Source organism: Nothobranchius furzeri, chromosome 5, assembly GCF_043380555.1.
Source record: "Nothobranchius furzeri strain GRZ-AD chromosome 5, NfurGRZ-RIMD1, whole genome shotgun sequence".
Lineage (NCBI taxonomy): Eukaryota > Metazoa > Chordata > Actinopteri > Cyprinodontiformes > Nothobranchiidae > Nothobranchius > Nothobranchius furzeri.
Genome location: NC_091745.1, coordinates 77,001,469 through 77,028,700, shown reverse-complemented (window position 1 = coordinate 77,028,700; position 27,232 = coordinate 77,001,469). Strand labels below are relative to the sequence as shown.

The 27,232-nt window shown below is 42.7% G+C and overlaps 1 protein-coding gene across 2 annotated transcripts in view; it reads left to right on the top strand.

Moving 5' to 3' along the window:
* Positions 1 to 4,789: 4,789 nt before the first annotated feature.
* pitpnc1b (phosphatidylinositol transfer protein cytoplasmic 1b) overlaps positions 4,790 to 27,232 on the top strand; it is a 37,090-nt gene continuing 14,647 nt past the window's right edge. For both annotated transcript variants that reach the window (XM_015950365.3, XM_070551164.1), the window contains exons 1-5: positions 4,790 to 5,566; positions 17,066 to 17,214; positions 23,488 to 23,576; positions 23,744 to 23,751; positions 23,868 to 23,939. In XM_015950365.3, coding sequence (XP_015805851.1) covers positions 5,519 to 5,566; positions 17,066 to 17,214; positions 23,488 to 23,576; positions 23,744 to 23,751; positions 23,868 to 23,939 — 366 coding nt within the window. In that variant the 5' untranslated portion in view covers positions 4,790 to 5,518. The remainder of the gene's footprint in view (positions 5,567 to 17,065; positions 17,215 to 23,487; positions 23,577 to 23,743; positions 23,752 to 23,867; positions 23,940 to 27,232) is intronic.

Here is a 27,232-nt window from a genome sequence, read left to right as displayed (position 1 = left end):
ATGATTGGAAACTTTCCTGGAAGTTTTAGGGCCAAGAAATAAAAAACTTTAAAAAAAGTTTTAATATGAATGTCAATGACAAAACTTTCAGATTTAATTAATTAGATAAATCATCTGACTTCGTTGATAGCTGGTCATCTTTAGCTTAACAAGCCATCCTATATCTGCCCATGACCAATAGGGAAGAGCTCTGTTGTGGAGCAACATCTGTGGTTGACTTTCAGTCTGTGCATGCTATTGGGCAACAAAGAACCGCTACAGATGTTAGTCACGAGTAGGGATGGGTACCTTTGACATTTGAATCGATCCGGTACTAATTACCGGTACCTACGAATCGATACCGGTACTTAACGGTACCAATTTTTGATACTTTTGAGTGCTTATTATTTTAATTATCTTTTATAATTAAATATATATTTTTCTCAATATATAACAATATTTGATAAATATCACGATAAATAACATTCAACTGTTTGTATTTTAACATCGTCCTTGTAGTTTTATAAGCTGATAATTAAACTGAAGCAAGCATCTTTACTGTGAACTAAATTTACTGTGTATCTTCATCCCTTTTGCCGTCCTTTTTCATTTGATTTTTCCTACTGGGAAGTTAGAATTTCCGAGGAGAAAGCGAACGCACCATTAGCTGATAACAATGGTAGCAATGGAAGCTAACATATCAAGCTAACGTTATCTTAAACAGTTTATTTAGCTGCTGGAGCAGATTAAAACGATGATGCCTCACACTTAGATCGTTGTCACTGGTTTCGTCTTCACCCGTCGCATTTAGTAAAGTGAAGCCAAACTTTAGAGCGCGTTCATGTTGTTCTATTTGGAAATTCGGAGTACCGAGGAGAAAGCGAACGCACCATTAGCGAAACGGAAGCTAACAAATCAAGCTAATTGTATGTACCTACCGGAGCAGATTAAGATGAGGATGTCTCACTTAGATCGTTGTCGCTGGTTTCATCATCACCCAGTTACCCATCAAATTTAGTGAAGTGCACCCAAGCTTTAGCCCGCGTTCTCTCTACCATGCTGCTCTGTTTACAACTGGTTCACAGCGACGACAAAACGCTCTTGCGCATGTGCAGCTGTCTTGGCAAGTTCTCGTTATGATGGACGGGTACCGAAACGAGGCACCGTTTCAAATGACGTGAATCGGTGCTCGGTCGGTACTATGGAATTCGGTCGGTACCTTAAAAAGTACCGAATTCGGTACCCATCGCTAGTCACGAGGCAGTCCGCCATAGACCCAAATACAAATAAAGGACCTCTATCTGCTCTTAACTCAAAGGAAATCCCAAGTCTAAATAGTCCAAAGTTGACGCCAAAGCCGTTTCCAACAAGCTGTCTCCATCTTGTTTCACTCCATTGCATCATCCCTCCCAGGAAACCAACAGATCACTTTGACTGGCTCACCAAACCAATAGAGTGCTGTTATTTGTATGACACAACTCAGGCCAATGGTAAGTCTGCTGAGGATCCTGCTGACGGTCTGGATTCCTAGGCTAGGTCATCTTCTTTTAATTCCTAACGGCATCATCTGCAGAGAGAAATAAACAGAACCAAGCCCAACACCCTGTGGAACACCACAACTATTTTATCACTGATTTAAAGAACACGAGAAAATGAAACACTTGAAATTTATCAGATGAATGATTTAAATTTTTAAAGCATGAAACATTAAATAACACAAATAACTAAACTGAACTATTTATTGACTTATTGTAAATAAACAAAACTACAGTCTGTTTAATTTTATGTTGTGATGTTAAAAGTTAACAGTAAATAGATTAAATTTGTCCTAACCACCGGGGTTGATGTAGGCATGTATAGGACTGAACATGGCAGTTTTCTGATGAAAGTACAAATCATAATCCTCCATCTGGGTGATTTAAGGCCAGACGTGGTGTGATACAGCTTTAAAACAAAACATCGTTTATAATCAAAAGGGAGATTTTTCTTATGCTTTTTGAACCCCTGGGGAAATGTTTCTCTGCATTCGATCCATCCCTACATTGGTAAAGATCAGTGGGCTGCAATTTGTATCCCACCCCAACACATTCTCACACTCAAAGCGTCAAAAAATGATGAAGAATGACCAAGCGTTTGTGCCGGAGCGTCACTTTCTGACGGCCGCGGTAAAAACGGATAATTCACTGATATTTAACCTCTAACCTCTAGCAATTTAACATTCCCCTCACCCCCATCCTAACCTTAACCCATCTTGTCGTTCTAAATTTGCCGTTAACCATGTTTGAGAGGAACGATGCAACAAGAAACAAAGTTTTTCATGCGCAAGTGGGTTGAGGTTAAGATGGGGGTGAGGGTAAATAAAGGTCACAGTTCGCTAAAATCTCTGTTTTACCGCGGGCGTCAGAAAGCGACGCTCCGGCACAGCGCGTTGCCTCCCGACGCATTGGGGCTCCCAACGCGTCGGGAACAGACACTTGGTCACCCTTCGTCATTTTTACGCACTTTGGGTGGGAGAATGTGTTGGCGGCCAACTTGGTTCAGCATCTTGCCCAAGGATGCTTCGGTATGTGATCACCCAGAAATGGGAATCGATCCCACGACCTTTCAGACGGGACAACCGCTCCATCCTCTCAGCCATGGTGCCACGCCCCCATTGGAAATCAGCCTGTAGTTTGATGAAATGATGATATCAAGAGATTGTTTTCTCTAGGTCTGTGGTGCCTAAAGCCTGAGTCATGCTTCTCCGTCAGCTCCAACAGGGACAGACACGCACGGACGGAGACGTTTAGCCCTCATACTTCTCCGTCTCCTGGGGAGTGTTGCAAAGCAATTCCCCGCCAGGACAGCAGAGGGCATAGCGCTGTTCTGTGGTATCCTGTCATGTATCGGTCCAAGATCGTGTGTTTATATTGTGTTTTTTTGTATATAAGAGACTTTTTAACACGGACAAATGTGTCCCTCATCCTCCTCCACCTCTTCATGCACTCGCCACCTCTAAACCCACGTTTCCTGTCATTTCCGTCCACAAATAAAATGCTTGCTGCGCATCTTTTCACTCCTCCAGTCACGGGGAATTAAACGTTCCCGTTTTTAGAGTTTTATCGCGAGGTATTCTTCAAGCTCCTCCGTGTCTGCCGCTAGTTATTCTCGGCTCTTGTTATGTTTTTGAGGGCGCAATGGCGGCGGTGTAGATGACAGCGGTGCCCTGACCAATCACAAGCTTGCGTTCTCCGTCTCGACGGACAGATGTTTAGAAAAGAGAGCTCGACTCCGTCCGCCCTTGCGGAGCTCTCCAGCAGGCCCGCAAGGACGGATGATGGTGTTGCGTGTCTCCGCAGTGACGCAGACGCAGAAGCATGACTCGGGCTTAATGCGTTTAAGGCTCAAGGTGTGCTTCTCTGTTTGACTCATTTGCATTTACACACTATCACAGCACCAGTGGATTCAAAACAACTGCTTTAAATATCAAATTAAAGCGGTAAATGCAAATGATGTTTTCTGTGTAATGCATTCAAACAGAGATCACATCGTGCGCTTGTCCACCTCCGTCTCTCCTTCTTCATCTTTATGTCAAACTCTGACTTTGGTTGGTTAAAAAATCTAGAGGATCAATGATTAAGAGTGCAGCAGACCCTTTCTTCTCAACCTTTACAGTAATCAATCAAATCCATTTGATGATTAGTTCCATGAGTCATCCGAGAGCCTCAGCAACCGTTTATTCGCAATCCAATAATCAAAGCAATCAGTGATTCTATTAGCTGCTTAATACACATCTAAGTCCTCACCAGTCGTCCTTTAAACAGCGCCGCTGCGCGAGCTGTCAGAGCCGCGTGAATCTGCGGGAAAATTGAGGCCGAAGCGAGCAACGCACACCTCGGCTCTCTGAAGAGACTTCCCTTTTCCAAACACCGATCTGATAAGATAGCAAAAAACCCCGCAAAGATGAGCGTTGACAGTCTGACACCAGGGTGTGTGTGTGCGTGTGTGTGTGTGTGTGTGTGTGTGTGTGTGTGTGTGTGTGTGTGTGTGTGTGTGTGTGTGTGTGTGTGTGCTCTGTCTTCTCCATCCCCAGTGAGTCGTGGTGGATGGCTGCTTATTCTGAGCCAGGATCCTCTGGAGGTTTCTTCCTGTTAAAAGGGAGTTTTCCTTTCCACTGTCGCTAAATGCTTGCTTAGTATGAGGATTGCTGTATAGTCACTGACACTCGTCAGTGACTTGATGCAATTTGCTGGGTTCCTTATATAGGAAACATTATTTCTGATTGGCTTAATGAACTGACCTGAATAGGAATGTTTATTATGTGAAGTGCCTTGAGACGACTCTTGTCGTGATTTGGCGCTATATAAATAAACTTGAATTGAATTGAATTTCCACCGCTCATTCAGAACAGCGCAGATGATAGCAAAGACATGTGGAGGAGAGAGCTGCTTTGGCCTCGTCTCAAGGTGCAAACCAAGTGAGTTCTGCCCGAGACGATTAATCCAGTGGAGGTTATTGGTTTTGGGCCTCACCGGGCCGACTCAGAGAAACCAAACATCCGCTTCTCTTATTTGATAGCGAGGCAGCGGTAATCGCCCAGCACGGCCTCGTGGATGGACACACGGAAGATATGCTACCACCGCCTCAACTCCACCACTCATTGACTGAAAGTGGATTCAATTAAACCCAGCTGAAGGTCACGAGGTAATACAATGTGAGCAAGTTCTGCGCTGTGCTTCACTGAAGCTCTCTTGGCTCGGATAATGTTTAATCCACAGGCCCACTCGTCGTTCACACACACACACGCACACACACACGCACACAGAGGGAACTGAAAGTGAGCCGTGAAGGAGAGAGGAGCCTGTTGGAGGAAACCCGAACAACGGTGACGCAAAAAGTTTCCTGCTGCCAGGAAAAAGAAAGCTGTTGACAGGATCCTGTGTGAGAGTGAATAACAGATAAAGATCAAAAGCAGGGGAGGTGGTGCAGGTGGAGAGGTACTAAAGTACAGTGGGCGGGGAGCGGATACTATTAGAGGCAAAAAAAGACAAATAAGGAAGGAGCCGGCAAAGGAATTTGTGAGGAACTGAAAGCTGTGGTTCAGGGAGGAGCAGCTCTGCAAAGTTCCACATGAGGAGGAATTAGACAAAGCTCCGACTGGGTCAGCTCGATTTCATTTTTATCTTGGCTCCTTTCCAGTTTGTCCTCAACAAGCAAACAGAAAGTAAAAGGGGGGGAAACGGAGCTATCCGAGGCAGGAAAGGGACGTGGAAGGTGGAAGACGGCAGTTAAGACGTGGAGTCTGAAGGATTAATTGAGGACAAGAAACAAAAAGCAGAGCCTGGCCTCTGAGGACTGAGGAAAGTGAGAAAACAAGAGTGATAGAAGGAGCTGGACTGGACTCCGCGGATCACTGGCATCAGCACACGGGGAAGGAAAGCGCTGAAAGGAGGTCACTGTGGTGAGGGACTGCGTGCCTGAGCTCGTCTGCTATGCAAGCCAGAGACAGCTGGGATAAATAAACTCACGTTCAGGCGCGTCTTCCACGCAGACAAACACAATGTTGATGAAGGAGTATCGCATCTGCATGCCACTGACGGTGGAGGAGGTGAGTGTTTGTCTTTCCCACGCTTCACACACACTCACTCACACGTCCACTCAGGACAGATGGACAAAGTGGGGGTGCATTTAAAGTTGTGGACATGCCTTTTCAAACTTAAAAGATCCAGAGAGCTGCTCCAGGGGGGCTTTGGCACTTTGGATAGTGAGGCGTCGTCTGCAAAGATGAGCGATGACAGCCTGACAGCACCGACACACAACAGCTGATCGGCCTCCTTAAGGTTGGTTTATGCTTGACGCGTCCGCGAGGTCCGCACGGCTCTGCGCGGAAAAGTTGCGTCATTTTAACAACCACGCCCCTCCACCGCATCTCCGCATGGCCCAGAATTTCCGCAACGCGGACCTCGGAAAATTTCTAAAGACGCGGACGGACGGACGGACGCGGAAAAACATGGCGGACCGGCAAGAACTAATATGGCAGAGGTTCGTAAATACAGACATTTGTATGATTCAGCTCTCAGAGATCACCGTGATCAACATGTTGTTAATAATTCTTGGAGAGAAATAGCTCGCACTGTCGGAAAAGACGAGAACGCTGTTAAAAATGCTGGAATGTCATGTTGTAAACAACAGTAATTTCTGCTTCTACTATGGTGTAGTGTTGGATGCATGCCGTACAGCTCCATGCTGCCCCCTACAGTTTGGGAGAATATTGGCTCACCGCAGAGATGAGCCGCACGAACTATAGAAGCTGCGTGTTGTGAAGCGCGTTCCATCCGCGAGCCGCATCACCGTGCGGAAAGTGAATGCGTCAAGCATAAACCAAGCTTTATGCCTCGCTGTCCCCCTCGCTTTTTTTTTATTTTATTTGTTTCGTCCTTGGAGCGCCTCACAAACTCGTCCAACCAGTTCCTGCTGTGGAAAACCTGAGCTCAGACAAAGCCTGCAGATTTATACACAAACAGATCCTGTTAGAGGAAAGAGGCGAGGAGGAAGTAATTCCCTAATGTCCTTCAAAAGGAACGCCCTCACCCCCCAACCCTCACCTCTACCTGGTACCACAACAACGAAAGTGACAAATAGCAGTCCAGAACGGGATGTGCCGTTTCAGCGCAGGACACACATCAACTTGAGCGTGCAGCAAATCCTCTTTCGCCTTGAATGTGCGTGAAGTGAAAACGCAGCTTACTGGAGGATGCATCCAGTGAAAACAGACACCTGAACACGTACCCGTGGTGCCGGTCTTCAGCGGCTGGTTACCCAGCTGCACTCGTCCTGAAGGGATGCGTTTATGAGGGATGCTCATGAGGCAGATGGTTCGCTTCCATCCTCTCAGCAATTACCCAACGTGTCCTCGGGCGACTCCAAGATTCACACACACTTAAGTGTGTTAGTGGAAGATGGCGCTTCATTTATCTTCCAACCTTTAGTCTCACAGTGATCTAGAGTCTGTAAAATGCATTCGACTGCTCTTTGAGTTTTAAAGACTCGCCCCGAGTGAATTTTCTAAAGGTTCTGATCAGTTTTCAGATGACGGCAATCTCCAAAAGGTCATGATGTCATAATTACCCTCATGAACACCACTGTTCACTTTGACTGAACAAACGCTGACAAACTAATTAAACTGTGTGTGGATGAAGACCATACGCTACAGGTGGAACACAAGAAGTAGAGTCGGGCTAAAATGATAAATGGGCTGTATTTGTATAGCACCTTCTAGGGTTCTACAGCCCCCCCAAGGCACTTCGCAACGTCATGCACCAACGCACCCACATTCACACGCTGGTGGTGATGAGCTACCATGTAGCCACAGCTGCCCTGGGATGCACTGACAGAGACGAGGCTGCAGAACGCCAGGCGCCACCAGCAGGCAGGTGGGTTACAACCCGCTCTACCTCCTGAGCTACTGTTGCCACAAACTTCATCTGCGCCAGTAATTCAAATTTAAAGGTGAAACTAATCTATGAGATAGACTCATTTCATGCGAAGCCAGATATGTCAGCCTTTATTTTTAATAACTGTGGTGATTGTGGCTTGCAGCGTATTAAAACCCCACATCTCAAAATCTCAAATAATCAGGGTAACACTTTACTATAAGGTACGCAAACTTGTGCTTCGTTACTAGGTAACGACTAAAGCTTGGGTTTATGCTTGACACATTCACTTTCCACGCGGTGATGCGGCTCGCGGATGGAACGCGCTTCACAACTCGCAGCGTTTATGGTTCGTGCGGCTCGTCTCTGCGGTGAGTCAATATTCTCCCAAACTGTAGGGGGCAGCATGGAGCTCTACGGCATGCATCCAACACTACACCAGAGTAGAAGTAGAAATTACTGTTTACAACGTGGCATTCCAGCATTTTTAACAGCGTCCTCGTCTTTTCCGACAGTGCGAGCTATTTCTCTCCAAGAATTATTAACAACATGTTGATCACGGTGATCTCTGAGAGCTGAATCATACAAATGTCTGTATTTACGAACCTCTGCCATACTAGTTCTTGCCAGTCCGCCATGTTTTTCCGTGTCCGTCCGTCTGCGTGGTTAGAAAATTTCTTAAGTGCGCGGTGCGGAACGTTTGGGCCGTGCGGAGGCGCGGTGGAGGGGCGTGGTTGTTAAAATGACGCAACTTTGCCGTGCGGAGCCGTGCGAACCTCGCGGACGCGTCAAGCATAAACCAAGCTTTAGGGGGTAATGAGTAATGAAGCAGGGGAGAATAGGTAGTTAACCAGTAGTTACTGGTGAAAACGCTCATCAGTCTTGTTTCATGGTCTAATAGGTAATTATCCAGTACTTACTGGTAAACACCCAGCAGTCTTATTCAGACACTAATAGGTAGTTATCTATTCGTGCTTCGTTACTAGTTAACGACTTAGGGGGTAATGAGTAATGAAGCAGGGAAGAATAGGTAGTTTTAGAGTGTTTTTACATGTTGATTTGAAAGTTTATAAATGCAAAAGTTTATTTTTGTGTACTTTTCTGATTATTTAAAAAGTACCCTAAACATTGAACATTTTGTTAGTGATTGATTTGAGCCGGGTACCGCTGTAACCTGCAGGATTTTGGTCACCCATCTCTGGAATATTACCACACACACGATGAAATAAAACGATGTGTGAATGAGCTCAATGTCTTCATGGTAAATGGCCGTGTAACAACACATAAGTAATGGTTAAATATTGAGTAAGTACAGATTAGTTCCTGAGTAGGTACTTGGGAGGGGGCTTCACTTTCCATCATCTCGAGATGGACGGATGCTGACGATGGACGACAAAGTGACAGACGAGTGAAATCAAGATGAAACAGGGATGTTAAATCACTGTGATGTTGCTAATTATCTGCATCCTTCATGAAGTTTACAAAAGAGAGTCCACAGGCACCACATTCATCTGGGATTTGTTCCTTATTGCTTTCATAGATAACTACCTATTAGTCCCTGAATAAGACTGCTGGGTGGTCACTAGGGCTGGGGGTAAACGATTATTTTTAAAACGATTATTCTGACGATTATTTTATCGAATAGTCGACTATTCTAATGACTATTTAGAAAATTAATCTAATGATTATTTTTCTATTGCACAATTAACAAAAACCAGAAAATCTCAAATAAATTCCTCAAAAAAATTGATAAATTCTTACTGTAAGAGAATAAACACTACAGGCCTTCCATTTTGTATAACACTGCGTTTATTGTGTTGTTTGGTTATGTTCTGGTGACGTGTAGAACTTGGGAGTGCAGGCTGCTGCCTGAGAGGTGGTAGAAGATGGAGTGTCTCCATGCTGCTTTGTTTTGGTCACTTATGTGCGGGAGGCGAGTGGTCTTACGGGTTAAACCAAACTCAGGTGATATTTTACACTAAACCGAAAACCCACAACACTCTAAATGTAATAAAAGGGAGATCTACACCACAAAAAAGATGAACTCTAAACCAAAACGTAACAGCTTATCCCAACGCAAGAAGCTGTTAGCGAAGATGCTAACAGTAGCTTTACCAACATTAAGTTCAAGTTACCAAGTTTAAATAAACCAAAAACACCCAGCAGCAAACAGACCAGCACGGAGGAGAGACTGCTACCACCAAAACAGCTCTCCTAATGTCTGAAAGAAGCTCCTTAATGAAGGGAGAAGCGCTCCCAGTGATTTTCTACATCTGCGATAGACATGAAGCAGCGCATCTGACCCCGGAAGTTGTTGTCCGTTGCCGGGAGACGAAGGCGGGCAAAACAGGAAAATAATCTAGTAGTGGACGGACGTTGTTCCGGGTCTTCGGTATTTGGCGGAGATGTTAGTGAAGGCGGAGAAGAGGGCGAACTGGAGGAAAAACAGGCAGATTCCTCCTCTATTTACAAACTCCTGGGGATGCAACAAGTGGGCGCGGTGCGTCGACTACCGGATCTGACGTCGACAAATTTTTAGAATCGAGCCGTCAACTTCGTCGAGGCTTCGCTACAGCCCTAGTGGTCACCAGTAACTACTGGTTAACTACCTATTCTTCCCTGCTTCATTACTTGTTACCCCTAAGTCGTTCCCTAGTAACGAAGCACAATTTTGCGTACCTTATCGTAAAGTGTTACCATAATCAGAATATTGTGAAAAGGTTCAATATTCTAGACTCAAATCAGCTGATGAATCCAGAACAGCTGCAATTACTGAAATCACTGGACTTTTGCTGTGTTCTCCTTAAAATCTACAATAAATAGAGAAAAATGACCACACTTGGTCGGACAGAGGACTGCATGTGGGCCCGTAGCCACAGGTTGAACACATCTCTGTTTCAGCACGGGTCAGTTTCAACAACCACAACATCAAAAGCAGAAAAACAAGCTATCGTTTAGGTGTGCTGAACTCCTGATAGCAATGGTTAACAGGGTTAACTGGAGTGGTTAATATTTAGCATCAACGGCGATGTACTGATCAGCACTTTTCTCTTTGAACGGTTAGGGCTCGTGTAAGTCCTCCCGTTTTATTCGCAGCCACACTGACGCGGTCTCTCTCTTGATATGTTGAGCTATATTTACGCATCTCTAGAATTCATGACAAGCCCAATGCTTTTAGACGAGACTAAAAAAGACAAAAACTGAAGGAGAAAATTCACACCAACATGCCAAAAACTGTCAAGCTGTGACTCACAGCTGCCATTGGGTCCGTGATGAAGATTCAAGCCCCGAAACGTCGTTTTAAACTTTACACTAGAATCTGATGTAGAAAGAATAAAAATTAGATTCAAAAGACATCCAGGGTGTCTTTTATCCCAGCCATAAAGCTATTTGAGTCATTAAGTCCAATGGATACCCAAGGTAAATATTGAATGTTGACATTCCTCTGTAATTGGAACAGGAAGGAGTGTCACACGATGTCAGCAGTGAAGGATGTCGGGCACTTGTCTGCCCTCCTCTTTCTGTCTTTGCTTGCTGCTGCTTGTAATTGAAACTGTGCTTTGGTGCCAAACTGGTGTAGGCCAACTAAATCAACTGCTTTTCAGTGGTGTTTCTCTACAAAAGGTTATTAACCCTCTAAAGGCAAACACATCTAATGGCGGTTTTACCATTAGGCACAGGTCGGCGGACACCTGGGGCCCCCTTATGTTGGGGTCCCCTAGCCCTGACTGCTGGCACCCCTCTGTTAAGTAATTTGCTGCCAGCGTTTCTCACCGTTTTTACTGTTTTTTTAAGAGTGACAGAACGTTGCGCGCTAGGAGAATGTCGACGCCAAAACAATCAAAACAAAGCGGAGACTCACCTCTTACATCAGGAAGAATCCGCGTGTTTCGAGCGTTTTCCGTTCTTTCATAATCAGTTTTTGAATTGTGATCGGCAGATGCTTTTCCGGTTCGCGCCTCACTTTTTTTTACAGCAGCGGCCCAAAAACAATCTCCAAACACATGGATTTTCTGCTTCCTGATCACGTGAAGTGTGACGTATGCGGATGAAGATCGGCTTTAGAGCCGGGATGTTTGCTCTCACGGTGTGGGGGCTCGTCCGACGCCCACACAATAAAAGTATGCAAATGACGACTTCAGTCGTCATTGGCAGTGAATGAGTTAATGCCACAATGGATTACTCCTTTGATACTCGATGCACAAACAGGAAGTGATTGGTAGTCATTCCACTCCAATCCAGTTGGTGGCAGTAATGCACCAAATTGTTGTTTTTCAAGTGCTGTATGACCACAAATAAGAAGAAGAAGAAGAAGAAGAAGAAGAAGAAGAAGAAGAAGAAGAAGAAGAAGAAGAAGAAAGGCGGGAGTATTCGTAACAAACTCGAAGCGGTAGTCAAAACATTTATCATGAAATGGAGTTATCCTAGTGGCTCCAATAGGAGAAAGAAGCAGTTTGCTTTAACCCTCCCACTGTCCTAATGGGTGTGACCCTGCAAGGAAAGTTGACCATTGAGCAGGGTTGATGGTTTATCCCTTGGGTCCACGCGGCAGGGGTGAGGAGTGAGCACCACCTCACCCCTGCCACGTGGACCTCAAAGGATAAATTATCAATCCTGCTCAATGGTCATCTTTCCTCATCGGGTCACACCCATTAGGACAGTGGGAGGGTTAAAAAAGTTTTTATCTTCACTTCCAAAAGGGACATCATTTTTTTATGTAAACTTCAAAAGGAAGCAGAAAAGGAAAGACAATGGAAAATGTTTAAAGGGAGAAAAATATAGACCAAAATGGAAAATAGAAGAAGAAAAAAAGAAAGGCAAAAGCACAGGAGCACTGACAGGAAGAAGAAAGCACTCAAAGGGAGAGAAAGACAGGAAAAAGAGGAGGACTAATAAAAAGTGAAAATAACTCGTGTCAGAAGAGGGGAGAGTTTCGCAAATCCCGTTAAAGATAAGATTGTCGAAAATTTTGTGTAAGGGGGCCCCATGTCTGTGTTCGCCTTGGGCCCCCAAATTGCTAAATCCGCCACTGAACGCATCATATGTATTCTGTATATTACTGGTTTTTAGACCTCTATCTCTTCATCAGGATTTGTACATTCCTCAAACTGCTCCATTAAACTCTGAAGCCTCCTTGTGGGTAGGGATGGGTACCTTTGACATTTGAATCGATCCGGTACTAATTCCCGGTACCTACGAGTCAATACCGGTACTTAACGGTACCAATTTTCGATACTTTTGAGTGTTTATTATTTTAATTCTCTTTTATAATTAAATATATATTTTTCTCAATATATAACCATATTTGATAAATATCACGATAAATAACATACAAGTTTGTATTTTAACATCGTCCTTGTAGTTTTATAAGCTGATAATTAAACTGAAGCAAACATCTTTACTGTGAACTAAATTTACTGTGTATCTTCATTCCTTTTGCCGTCCTTTTTCATTTGATTTTTCCTACTGGGAAGTTAGAATTTCCGAGGAGAAAGCGAACGCACCATTAGCTGATAACAATGGTGGCAATGGAAGCTAACATATCAAGCTAACGTTATCTTTAACAGTTTATTTAGCTGCTGGAGCAGATTAAAACGATGATGCCTCAAACTTAGATCGTTGTCACTGGTTTTACCTTCACCCAATCACCCGTCGCATTTAGTAAAGTAAAGCCAAACTTTAGAGCGCGTTCATGTTCTTCTAGTCGGAAATTCGGAGTTCCGAGGAGAAAGCGAACGCACCATTAGCGAAACGGAAGCTAACAAATCAAGGTAACGTTATCTTAAACATTTTATTTACCTACTGGAGCAGATTAAGATGAGGATGTCTCACTTAGATCGTTGTCTGTCGCTAGTTTCATCACCCAGTTACCCATCACATTTAGTGAAGTGGACCCAAGCTTTAGCGTGCGTTCTTTCTACCATGCTTGCTCTGTTTACAACGGGCTCGCAGGGACCGGCGACATAACGCTCTTGCGCATGCGCAACTGTCTTGGCAGTACCGAAACGAGGCACCGTTTGAAATGACGTGAATCGGTGTTCGGTCGGTTCTATAGAATTCGGTCGGTACCTTAAAAAGTACCGAATTCGGTACTCATCCCTACTTGTGGGAGATCTAAGTACTGCAGGACACATGTGCCAATTATATGTTGTTATTGCTGTTGAAATATTGTTTATTTACCTAATAAAATGTTTGCGTTAGGCATTAAAGGGTTATTGACAGGAATCAGTGAAACACGAGGAGTTTTTGTTTTAGGAATCCTTGAGATAACACGGATTTGGTCGGGTTGAGAGCAACAAGGGTGACGTGACATGTCCAAAGGCTTTGTCCTCTTCAGGCTCACTAAAATAAAAAACTGCTGTCTAATCAGAATCAGCAGCAAAGAACTAAGTCCGCACCCTCGTTGCAACACCAAACATCCACATGACTGATCAGATTCAATTTGCAGAAATGGACATGAGGGAATTTGATTTAAACACAGACAGCGAAGCCCAAAAACCAAGTGTTTAAATAAGGATCCAAAGCTTTATTTTCTTCCATCTTCCTTATTTGGTTTGATTCATTCTTTCACTGTTAATATCCGCTGAAAGGACAGGACTTCATGTCATCATCGTGGTCATTTAGAGCTAATCCTGGAGGCATCTCGCGTGGAACACAGTCATCTTTTCATCAGCGTACGGCAGAACCAGAAACGTTTGGCAGTATTTGATAGAAACTGGACTGGATGAGAGACCTGACGATTATTGTTGGGCTTAGGGTAACCCTAACCAGGGGCGTGTCCAGGGAGTGGCCTGGGGTAAGCCACGCCACCCTTAGAATCTGATTGGCCACTCCAGGTGCCACCCTACCAAGTTCCAGTTTAAATTGACTTTACATTGTCGACAAAAGGCGTGGGTTGTAAACTCCAAAATAGTGTGGTAGCATGCACCTTCAATATTGTTTACAAGCCCAGGCCTACAGAACATTTCTGTAGTATTAATATTATTCATTATTTTTTCATATTTACGTAAATAGTATTTAGAGTCCTACTCAACGCCAGTTGGTGGCAGTAATGCAACAAGAAGTGACTTGCTAACCACCACAAAACTAGAAGATGAAGAGGAAAAAATGGTGATTGTGCAATGTGAAACGCAAAAACTCACTAGAAAGTAAAAAAATAACTAAATTAACGATTTGTGTAAATAAAAATAAGCATAACCATTGGTGCCACCCATGCATAAACAAGCGCCCCACATGGGCCACCCCATTTTAAAAGTCCTGGACACGGCTCTGACCCTAACCTGAGAAGCCTGAGTTAAAGGTTTTCTCAAAGATTCCAGATTATCTAGATTTAGATAAAACACCAAAGAGCCCAAGGGCTTGCTTTACTTTTGTTTCCCCCGGTGCAAAGACAATTATTTTATTATTTCCTGACACAATCACCTAAATCATAGTTTGTTTAATCAAAGCGGTGAGCATAAAATGAGAACACAAGTAAACAATACTTTGCTAAATGCTGAAGTCGTATCAGTACAACCCAAACGTCTAACCCAGATCGGCCATAACTATGTTCTACCTCCAGCAATCCACCGCCCAGGATGTCCTGTGATGTTTGGCACTGGATGTTTCACTCTGACGTATTCCTGGTTGATCCACAGACCCAGTTTGGAATTAGGAAAACATTTTGCTTCCCCTGAGCAGTTTTTGCTCCTGTACTCGTCCTGCTGAGGGAGGGCTGATGAAGCAGCGGGGGGTGGGGGCTGCTTGGTCAGCAACAATGCTAAGACGGGTGACATGTGTCAACAAAACAGGAACATGAATTCAGGACGTCAAGGTTTACCGCTGCTAAATGTTGCATTTTAGCAAGAGGAAGTGTTATTAGACATTCCACAAACCACACATACTGTGGTTCCTCATCTGCAGAGTGACTATTCCACCAACCAGAGGTGAAGTTGTACAAAACCAAGTTATAACACCACTCTTGCTGTGCACTTTATGACCCGAATCCCAAATCTATGAAGGTAGCTGCAGACAAAAGGTCTACGAAAGAGACTTTCAAGAGGGAATATCATGCAAAACTTTCCTTTTGGATCCTTTAGTGCTGCCATGTGAGTCTCTACTGCTTCTATAAACACTCCCAATACGTAAAAAAAAAGGTCTGGTTTTAGGATTTACGGGCCTAAAAAAGCTGTTTTATAAAGTCCCTGTTTGTGATGTCACAAAATACAGGACCACCTCCTTCTTGCTGTAAGAATTTAATATACATATTATTTAATGAGCCATAAGACATAAGATTCCATAGGAAATATGAACTCAATCTTATGGATCGTTGGGTACTTTTAACCAGAAGATTGGGACTTTTTATTGCAGGGATTATGTAACACTTCGTATTCACTCAGAGACAACAGAAAGAGAGTTAAGTTTTAAAAGTTTAAAGATTTATTACTAAACAAAGTAAAACTAGACTAACTTAAACACTAAATGTATGGTGTAACTAAGGTGAATGAGACGGAGAATGGTGTAGTGTGGAATGTTGCTCAGAACCAGCAAATCCGGAGAAACGATTAGTTCTGATGGGAAGTGAAGGTGATGTCTTCGCACTAAGCTTTGGTTAGGAGATTCATAAACACATTCTATGCCATTCTGTCGGTCTATGTACCCTTGGCGGAAGTCCCCGTCTAGATCAGGAAGTGTAGAGGTCCAGCTTGGACCTTTCTGAAGCCGAAGCCTGTAGAACAGCCGCGGCCGCCGGCCAGTCCAGTCTTGAGATACTCATGGGTTACGACAGTTTGTTGGCATCTAGCGAGACCCAAAACGGGGTCGTGATGGTTCAGCTTTTATTCTGAAAGGAACCGTTGCTTGGTTGGAACAGCAACAGATTTTATCCAGCTTGTCGTTGGTTCTTTCGGCTGAAGAGGAAAGTTATGGATTGGCCACTCTGACAACTTCGCTAGAACGCTGTGAACTGGCGTTAAAGATGACGTGGGCATAGTTTTATAATTCGGATGTTTTGGTTTACGGTCGAATGAAAAGAGGACAGATTTACCAAGCACCACCAATACCACGCCTCCGTCAGATCTGGCAGATTCTGACTGGATCAGTAAAAGCAATGTGTCGTCTCTTAATGCTACGTGTGATCAGTCTCTAGTGGAAACATTTCAAGTTATTTTACTCATTATATTCTGTAGGATTATAATATCAAGTAATTTATATTTTCATTTCACAAACTGGGTCACACTTTTGTTATTTACTAACACTTTGTTTGATTAGCTTATTAAAAATAGAGTTCTTTGACAGAGCCCTGAAACGGCGCATTCTGGATGGTACTGAAAATGTCAAGAATTAAAGCAATCTAATCACTAATGTTAGAGGGACTTTTTATAAAGAACTTCATAAACGTGTTTGGTTTAGAAATTAGAACTATTTTAACCTAGGAAAAAAGGTCAGATATGTCCCCTTTAACATGAATATTAATTTTATTGAGGAGAGAGAAAAATAAAAGTCTGGACATTTAAGAAGACCCATGGCAGCAAAGATCTGCTGACTCTTCAGCTTTGATGTGACGAAAGACAGGTCACTCTTGAGAAACTAGAAAGATGATGTCACCGTTTTTCAGTCGTGATTTCTAACCACTTTTTCGCCGTCTCTCCGTGTTTTTCCCACCGTGACCGTCATGATCTTCTCCGTGGTTCCAGTACAGGATTGGGCAGCTCTACATGATCAGCAAGCACAGCTGTGAGGAGAGTGATGGGGGAGACGGGGTGGAGGTGGTGAGGAACGAGCAGGACACTCACCCCCTGCACGGCGTGGGACAGGTGACCGAGAAGAGAATCTACCTCACGAGGTAAGTTCGTCGGCCTTCGTTCAGTCCTGTCCTGAGGTTGTCGGTTCTATCGTTACGATACCTGATGCCGTTTGGACCCTGAAGCTTCGCGTCTGTCCCGGTCTCTGGCTACAACACATGAACACCCATCATGCCCGACTTACGTCACAGTCCTTAGTGTGAGGTTGCAACCTAACATGCTTCTGTTCCCACAGCTCATGATCCAGTAAACCTTTAAGTGCTCTAATTGTGTAAATACAGGCTTTCAGCTGGAGGGGGGGGGGGGGGGGGGGCACCCCTCCACGCCATCATGATGGCGATAATTGCAGGATGCAAGAGAAATTTTTTGCCTCTCATTATTTTCCTTTGCAGCACAGAAATGTTTGTCAGCAGTCAGAGCCTAAACAAACCACCACTCCAAAAGGAGAAAATGATCAAATATTAGTCATGATAATAAAACTTTTACCCAGATTATTAACTGTTTAATCTGATGAACTAAAACGTTGCTACAAAGATAAAAGGTTTATTATACGTCAAGCGTGCTTATTCATTAATAATTACATATTTTAGATACTCAAAAAAATCTGCTGGGTCGCAGCAACATGAAAGATTCAAACCACAACATCGGTCTAGAGTAAACTAAATAGTTTTTATTGGTAAATGTTGAACAACAAAAGTATTTTCTTTTCTTCTGTTTTAGTTTATTCTATTAAGGTTTAGGTATTTGGCAGATGCTTTTATCCAAAGCAAAGGAGCTATATGTACAAATCAAGCCGTTGTGACATCACAAAAGGGGAAATCAGAATAAAAATACCTCTCACCTGTTTGGGCAAGAGGAGCAGTAGCTCTACTCTGAGCCCCTCCCAGATTGCAGAGCTTCTCAGCTTATACAGTCAGGTCCATGAATATTGGGACATGGACACAATGCTAACACTTTTGGCTCTATACACCACCACAATGGACATCTAATGAAATGAACAAGATGTGCTTTAACTGCAGACTGTCAGCTTTTATTTTAGGGTATTTACATCCAAACCAGGTGAACGGTGTAGGAATTACAACAGTTTGCATATGTGCCTCCCACTTGTTAAGGGACCAAAAGTAATGGGACTATTGTCTTCTCAGCTGTTCCATGGCCAGGTGTGTGTTATTCCCTCATTATCCCAATTACAATGAGCAGATAAAAGGTCCAGAGATCATTTCAAGTGATTTGGAATCTGTTGCTGTCAGCTGTCAAGATGAGATCCAAAGAGCTGTCACTATCAGTGAAGCAAGCCATCATTAGGCTGAAAAAACAAAAGAAACCTATCAGAGAGATAGCAAAAACAGTAGGCGTGGCCAAAACAACAGTTTGGAACATTCTCAAAAAGAAGGAACGCACCGGTGAGCTCAGCAACACTAAAAGACCCGGAAGACCACGGAAATCAACTGTGGTGGATGACCGAAGAGTCCTTTCCCTGGTGAAGAAGACGCCCTTCACAACAGTTGGCCAGATCAAGAACACTCTCCAGGAGGTAGGTGCATCTGTGTCAAAGTCAACAATCAAGAGAAGACTCCACCAGTGTGAATACAGAGGCTTCACCACAAGATGTAAACCGTTGGTGAGCCCCAAAAATAGGAAGGCCAGATTAGAGTTTGCCAAACAACATCTTAAAAAGCCTTCACAGTTCTGGAACAACATCCTACGGACAGATGAGACCAAGATCAACTTATACCAGAGTGATGGGAAGAGAAGAGTCTGGAGACGGATCCTAAGCATACCACCTCATCAGTGAAGCATGGTGCTGGAAGTGTCATGGTGTGGGCATGCATGGCTGCCAGTGGAACTGGTTCTCTTGTATTTATTGATGATGTGACTGCTGACAAAAGCAGCACGATGAGTTCTGAAGTGTTTCGGGCGACATTATCTGCTCATATTCAGCCAAATGCCTCAGAACTCATTGGACGACGCTTCACAGTGCAGATGGACAATGACCCAAAGCATACTGCAAAAGCAACCAAAGAGTTTTTGAAGGGAATGAAGTGGACTGTTTTGCAGTGGCCAAGTCAATCACCTGACCTGAATCCGACTGAGCATGCATTTCACTTGCTGAAGACAAAACTGAAGGGAAAATGCCCCAGGAACAAGCAGGAACTGAAGACTGTTGCAGTAGAGGCCTGGCAGAGCATCACCACGGATGAAACCCAACGTCTGGCGATGTCATGTGTTCCAGACTTCAGGCTGTAATTGACTGCAAAGGATTTGCAACCAAGTATTGAAATGTATACGTTTGATTTATGGTTCTTATTCTGTCCCATTACTTTTGGTCCCTTAACAAGTGGGAGGCACACATGCAAACTGTTGTGATTCCTACACCGTTCACCTGGTTTGGATGTAAATACCTCAAATAAAAGCTGACAGTCTGCAGTTAAAGCACATCTTGTTCATTTCATTTGATATCCATAGTGGTGGTGTATAGAGCCAAAAATGTTAGCCTTGTGTCCATGTCCCAATATTGATGGACCTGACTGTAGCAGCCAGAATGGGGTATCTGCGGCCACAAACTTTTTACATCTGAATGACGCTAAGGCCGAAGTAATTGTACTTAGCCCTGGCACGTCTACACGCCCGTGCGATGCTGTGAATCTGGGCCCTTTAGCATCCAACATGAAGACCACCATCCGAAATTTGGGAGTGCAACTGGACTCGGCCCTTAAATTCGACGCGCAAATCAACCAGGTTGTGCGATCGTGTTTTTTTAACTTACGCCGACTAGCCAGAGTTAAGCCCCTGCTGTCCAGAGTATATCTAGAGACTGTCACACATGCTTTTGTTCTTTCAAGGCTCGACTACTGCAGTGCACTGTGTGCCGGCCTTAGTCAGGGTGTGGTAGCACGCTTGCAGTTAGTACAAAACTCAGCCGCTAGGTTCGTGACAGGCACTAGGCGCAGGGAGCATATCACCCCTGTGTTGGCATCCCTTCATTGGCTTCCTGTGCAATACAGGGCAAAATTCAAGGTCTTGGTACTGGCATACAAGGCCTTACGTGGAACTGCTCCAGCATATCTTGGCAACCTTTTGCATAGGCACGCCCCCTCGCGGGCCCTTCGCTCAGCCGGCAGGGAGCTGTTGATCGTTCCACGCACTAAGTGCAGGTCACGGGGGGACCGTGCGTTCTCGGTGTTGGCACCTGCACTTTGGAACCAGTTGCCTTTGGTGGTGCATCAGTCACCCTCATTGGGGGTTTTTAAGACTCGCCTTAAGACCCATTTTTTGTCAAGGCATTTCAGGATTAGCAAATTTTACCCGGTTTCGAAGCCCCGGCCTCTTAATCTTTTTCAGGATTTTATTTTTTGCTTTTACTCTCCTCTTTTAATTGATTTTATGTTGGTTTTACGATTGTTATATTTTATTCTGATGGTTTTAAGTTTTTATTGTGCTGTGTTCAGAACCTTGGGCGTCTGCATTGGTCGCAGAAGGGGCTTTATGAATAAATGAAATGAAATCTGTGGGTGTGACCAGCTCCAACATGCTTTGTTAAAAGTGACAGAACCCTGAAGTGGATCATTCATTTTCAACAACATTTTGATGGATAATTCTTGTCATGTGTCTATCTATGCATGTATGTCTGATCTCAGAATTGTGTGTACTGAAACTCTAATTTCCCTCTGGGATTAATAAAGTATCTTTGAATTTGAATTCCAGAAATTAATGGTAAAACTACAGATTGTCTCTTCAACCATTCAGCGAGAAACACTAATCATTTAAATGATCTCTTTTCTGCTTAAATCACATTTTGTGTTCCTTTTTTATTGCTCCTGTTTTAGAAAGCGGGTCACAACTTAAAACGTTTCCAATGAGCCAAATGGATAAAGGGCCAGGAGGACTAGGGGTATGAAATTACTATGATTACGATCTCATTTTTAGTTCATCAAGTCAAAAGCATGGCTCAGGGCGTCGCATGCCACTCGGCGTTTTTATGCTCAGTGTTTCTAGTTAAGCCTCACATTAGTAGTTTAGTAACTTATCAGAGCTTAATGTCACTCTCAGAGATCTAATCTTGAATCCAACAACTTCATATCAAATCACAGGATTGTTTTACTCTTTAAGCATGTGCAAACAAAGACATAGAAGGCCTTAGTTACGTATTGACCGGACTTAGTGGTTTCAGTGGCATGCTACTAAATTAGTGCGTTTCAAAAGTCAAACAATCATAATTTAACATCAGTATTTTGGGTTTTTTAACCTAAAAGAAAATGGAAGTTTATTTCTTAAAGTCATGTTTTCACCATGTTGTTCACACTTGCATAAATGGTAAAGTTCCCAACAAATTTTTCATTTAGCAAGCTAAATATTTAATTTTGAGTTAAATATTTATTTTCCAAACAAAATATTTAGGTCAAACCTAAATATTTTGTTTGTAAAATTAATATTTTGTTGGGAGCAAAATATTTAGATTACAAACTGAATATTTTGCTCAAAATTAAATATTTATTTTACTAAATAAATATTTAGGTCACCTGCGATGGACTGGTGACCTGTTCAGGGTGTACCCCACTTTCTTGCCCGGAGACTGCTGGAGATTGACACCAGCCCCTCGCGACCCTGCCTGACGGGTGTAGAAAATGGATGGATGGATATTTAGATCCAAGTCAAATATTTATTTTTAGTTAAACATTTAATTTTCTAAATCTAAATTTAGGTTTAACCTCAGAATAAACATTTAACTGGAATCTAAATATTTTTGGGGGCAATAAATACTTCAATTGGAGCTAATTATTTTGTTCTTAAACTAAATATTTAGGTCAAACCTAAACATTTAATTCGTGTAATAAACATTTATTTAGAGGAATAAATTGTTTAATTTGGAGCTAAATATCTAGTTTACAAACTAAATATTTAGCTCAAAATTAAATTTTTATTTTCCAAAAGAAATATTTATATCCTAGCACAATGTTTATTCTGCAGCTAAAAATTTTGTTAGCTAAATCTGTATTTAGTTTTAGCCCTAAAATAAATTTTTAGCATCAATCTAAATATTTTTGGGGAAAACAAATATTTATGTGGAGCTTAATACTTTGTTTGGAAACAAACTATTAAGCTTCAAATGAAATATTCTGTAAGTAAATTAATTATTTATTTTACAAACTAAATATTTACGCTATAGAGTAATTGCGCTCATGAAATGTTTAAGATTTTTCATTCTCGCCCTTGTTTTTCTTCACATCTATATAATAAAAAATCTCCAATTTGATCCAAACTGAACTAAATATTTAGCTCAAAATAGGATTTTTATTTTCCAAAATAAATATTTATATCCTAGCACAATGTTTATTTTGCAGCCAAAAATTTTGTTAGCTAAATCAGTATTTAGTTTTAGCTCTAAAATAAATATTTAGCATCAATCTAAATATTTTTGGGGAAAGTAAATATTTATTTGGAGCTTAATACTTTGTTTGGAAACAAACTAGTAAGCTTCAAACGAAATATTCTGTAAGTATATTAATTATTTATTTTACATCTATGTAATAAAAAATCTCTTAATTTGATCCAACCCCCCAACCCCCACCCCACCCCCACCTCACCTCCACCACCACCACCCCAAAAAAAAATAATAAAAACTATTTTATCTCCTCAAAGCTGGAATTTCAGCCTCTTGTTCTGCTGAGTGGAGCATTTATGTCACCGTGCCCAACGATGTGCTTTATTAGCTCTGTGTTCCGAATGTAATCGTCGCTCTGATGTAAGACCGGTCTAAAATAACAACCAGAACTCTTATTAACTCATTTCCTAACCCTGGGATAACCTCACTTATTACCCTAATATAACCTCGAGTCTCACTCCAATCACCGCTGCAAACCCAAGGTCTAATCCTTAAATATACTCTTGAAGGAGTGAAGACATGCTCTCACTCGGGAGGATTTTTCTAATCTTAATACGCTCATGGGACATTTGGTCCTTGTTAATAAAGAGTGCAGGAACACACACACACACACACACACACACACACACACACACACACACACACACACACACACACACACACACACACACACACACACACACACTGACGGTTGGACTTCAGCTGTGTTCTGAAACACGACTTTGAAGCTACAGTATCGGTTTATTGCCACAGGTATAATTGAGAATGAGTCATACAAATGAACACTGTGCTGAAAGTAGCCTACAGGTAATCTTGCTATAAATGGGACAATAAAACACTTTGGATTTCTTTCTTGTCTCCTGTAATCTCCCTCCTGCTCTCCTACACCTTCACTCGCTCTGATTTCTTCCTCTTTTCTTTTGTTTTTCAGTAAACTGCCAACGTGGATAAAAACCTTCGTCCCACAAATCTTCTATGTGACAGAAACAGCCTGGAACTTTTACCCGTACACCGTCACAGGTGTGTGTTTTACTCGTTGCACTCACAAGCCCATGTCTTATTTATCTAATGCATGATGTGTTGCTGGTGTTTTGTACCGAATGTGTGTGGCTACAGTTCAATGCACCTGCAGCAGAGTAACTAGTGCTGTTCTTCCTCTTCCATGTTGAACGTCTCTGGTGTTGCAGAGTACTCCGTAAGTATTCTCACACGTCATTTACTTTGCATGAAAGCAACAGGGTTCATCTGTTTTCAGCATCGTTGACTTTAATCTGCAGTCTGCCTTCACTCTCTGCCTCTTCCCCTCGCTAGGTATCGTTCCTCCCCAAGTTCAGCGTTCGCATCGAGACCAGGTTCGAAAACAACAACGGCTGCAATAACAACGTGAGTACGGGTTTAAGAGGTGAGAAAGTCGGGAGTGATTAGAGAAGAAGGGGGTGGGGTGGGAAAGGGGAAACAGGAAAGAGAGGAATTGCACTTTTCTCTGCAGCGCCGTGAAAAAGCGTTCGTCAGATTGATGCGGCCATTACAGGAAAAACAAGCAAAGCACAGAATGCGGTATTGGCAGATCTATTAAGCAGACATGCAGTGTGCTGCTGATCGTGGCTGCCGTTCTGCATTCTGTGCAAAGCCAGTGCACGTAAACACACCCAGACCAACGTTCACAGGAAACCGTGAGTCTGTCTGGTCCCGTTTCTGAGCGACGCAATCGAGGAACGTTGAGAGACAAGACTCAGCATGTCAGAATTCAGATGGCTCTGAGGGAAAGGGTGGGGATCTTGCTATGACTTCTCCTTTTACAAACCTACAATTTCAGGTCATTTGGGCCAAACTGGTCATATTTGTTTGATTTGTGTAATAAATAACTTCAGAAAATGTCTGTTTGTGTAAAACAGCCTTCCACCTGGGTGCCTGATAATGCACATCAAAAATGAAGATCGGTGTCCAGTTTTGGTGATGCTGTGTGGGTTGCAGCTTCAGTTTTGCAGCTCTTAGCTGATCGGAGAGGCACTTTGGTTCGAGGTTTTATTTGTGGAGGCTCGGAGGTTTTCTGCAGACCTTGAAGCTCGTAGTGCTGTGCATCTACGAGTGTCATCTGTTACCACTCTCACCATTTTCTGACTTCTGACATCATCGAAGCATTTTAATACAAATAACTGAGGTTCACTGGATATTTTCTAGACTTTGGATCGCTCTGTGTAAAGACTATAAAGGTTGTGGAAGACATTTAAAATGGAAATATTCAGACTAGACCAGTGGTACTCAACCTTTTTTCACTGATGTACCCCCATGAAATATTTTTTTCAGCCAATTACCCCTAATCAGCGCAAAAACATTTTTGGTTGTAAAAAACAAAAGACCTTAAATAGAGCACGGTGCCTTCAGTGACTGATTTATTAAACTTTGAAACTGATAAACAAGTACAAAATTCAACCATTTGGGGAAAAAAAACTATTTTGAATATTTTAAATGTTAATACTCCATAATTAAATGTATTGGAAATATTTTTCATCACTAAAATGTGATTCTAATTAATTAATTGAAAACAGTCACCATAAAACTATTTAAAACCATAAGATTACCCATTGAAAAATCCATAAATGTGCAAAACACTGCACATTTTTTGTAGTATCTCTTGAACTATTTGGAAAAATATATATATATAACTAGAAATATAAAAATATATATATCAAATACAGGCCAAAGAAATGATTAAGCTAATTATAATTAAAGATTTGTGCTCATAAAAAGCATGTCAACGTAAAGTGTTCTCTTTTGGGATCATAGTATATCTGTTCTCTAAAATAAATCATCAACGTCATTTTAAATAACAATTGCTAAAAACAAATGTAAATCTCAAAATATATTTTTAAAAATCAAAAAGAAGACTGAAATCTTAACATTACTGCACTGATCGGAGTGTTTTTACAGACTTTTTAGTGAGACACCTGGGCTTGTGCTTCACCGAGGATCTTTTTCATCCTTGGTGGCAGGGAGGCAACTGCTGTGATCAAGCTCTTTTCTAGACACAGTCTGCTTCTCTGATGTACCCCCTGGAGTTTCTTTACGTACCCCCAGGGGTACGCGTACCCCCATTTGAGAAAGGCTGGACTAGACCATCTGGCCCCAACAGTCAGTTAGGACTTGTTGACTCGTATGAACGTCTATGAGCTGCTGCTATGGGGGCGTCTGATTAGATATTTGTGCTAACAAGTATCTGATCTGCTGATGCAGTAATCAGCGCGTCTAGATCGGGGTGTCCGAACTTTTCAAGGCGAGGGCCAAAGTCATCAGGTTGCAGGCACTCTCGGGCTACATAAATATAATTTGTATTTATTTAAAGGTACAAAATGTAAGAATTTTACTGTGATAAACACACAAAACAGTCTAATGTTTCAATCATGTAGGAGGGAAAGTTACAGCAAGCTGGGAGGGTGTCAGTTTTTCTTCTTTGAAAATGGCCGAAGAGGGACGTTGCCCTCTAATTCCATTTTTGGTCCTTTTTTGAACCCTCTGGGGTCCGTGGACGCGTATCCGCGTCTTTTGAACAGGCCTGATTTGGGACGCTGTAGCAGCAAGACTCCGCCTCCCTGAGTTTCGTTTTCAATTCAGCTTTAAAAAGGAGATTATAACCTACACCCCAGTTTTTAAATTGTGTTAATAGGCAACGTAAAAGCGGAGTTATACTAAACTAAAAAACTACCTATTTTTGGACAACTTGATAACTTGTCAAAACAGCAGTTTAGTAATCCATGAGAGGGAATGTGCTTGTGAACATAAAAAACCCACAAAAACATGATTCTTTTGCTGTTGGTGGAAGTCTCACATATTCAGTTGATAAAAAGCATCATTATGTAGCTGAGAGAGAGAGAGGAAGGCCGCACGAGTAACGAGATGTGCGTAAAAAGGAGCCGCTTGGCGGGGAAAGGAGTGGCACGCAGGGGCGGCGTTAGGCTCAAGCCCCGAATGTTTTATGAAAAGCTCCGGATCTAAAACGTGGAAGTAACATGCAGTACCAAAGTCCAACAGAGAGGGAGCAGCTGGCAGTAGTTTGTATACAGCCTGCCTGAACCTCCACCACTGAAGAAGAAGCCCTTCAGCAGCCGGCTTCTTCTACACTCTCTGCCTGAAAAGTATGAGTGAAGATGGACATGAGGACGTTTTTTAGACCAAAAGTACGGCAACAGAACCCCAGCTTTGATGAGACTGGTGTTGACTCAGGTTTGTGAGTCTTGTTTGAAAATATTTGTGATTTCTAATATATATGATGTTGACTAGTGCGTGTCACGTGTGTGTGTGCGCGCGCACGTGTGTTAAGCCCCGGATCTTCTTCAGTCCTAAATCCGCCCCTGGTGGCACGAACGGAGTAACGACGGTAAACTTCGTATTTTGGAGCGATCCGGAAGCAGGGGAAGTGGATGGAGACTCACAGCCGGAGTCTGAGGCAAATAGCGAGGATGTTGATGACGATGTGGCGGATCCATCCCTCCTCATAGAAGAGTTGGGTCATGATGAGTTAGAGGATGAAGGCAGAGATCCAGCTCCTCGGAGATCCAACAAGAGGAGTTGGCGGCGCCGCGCAGCTGACAGCGCCACTCCCCACTCCAAAATGCATGTAGATTATTGCCAAATTAATAAATAAGTAAAAATTCAGATAGTCCCGGTTGTCCTGAAAA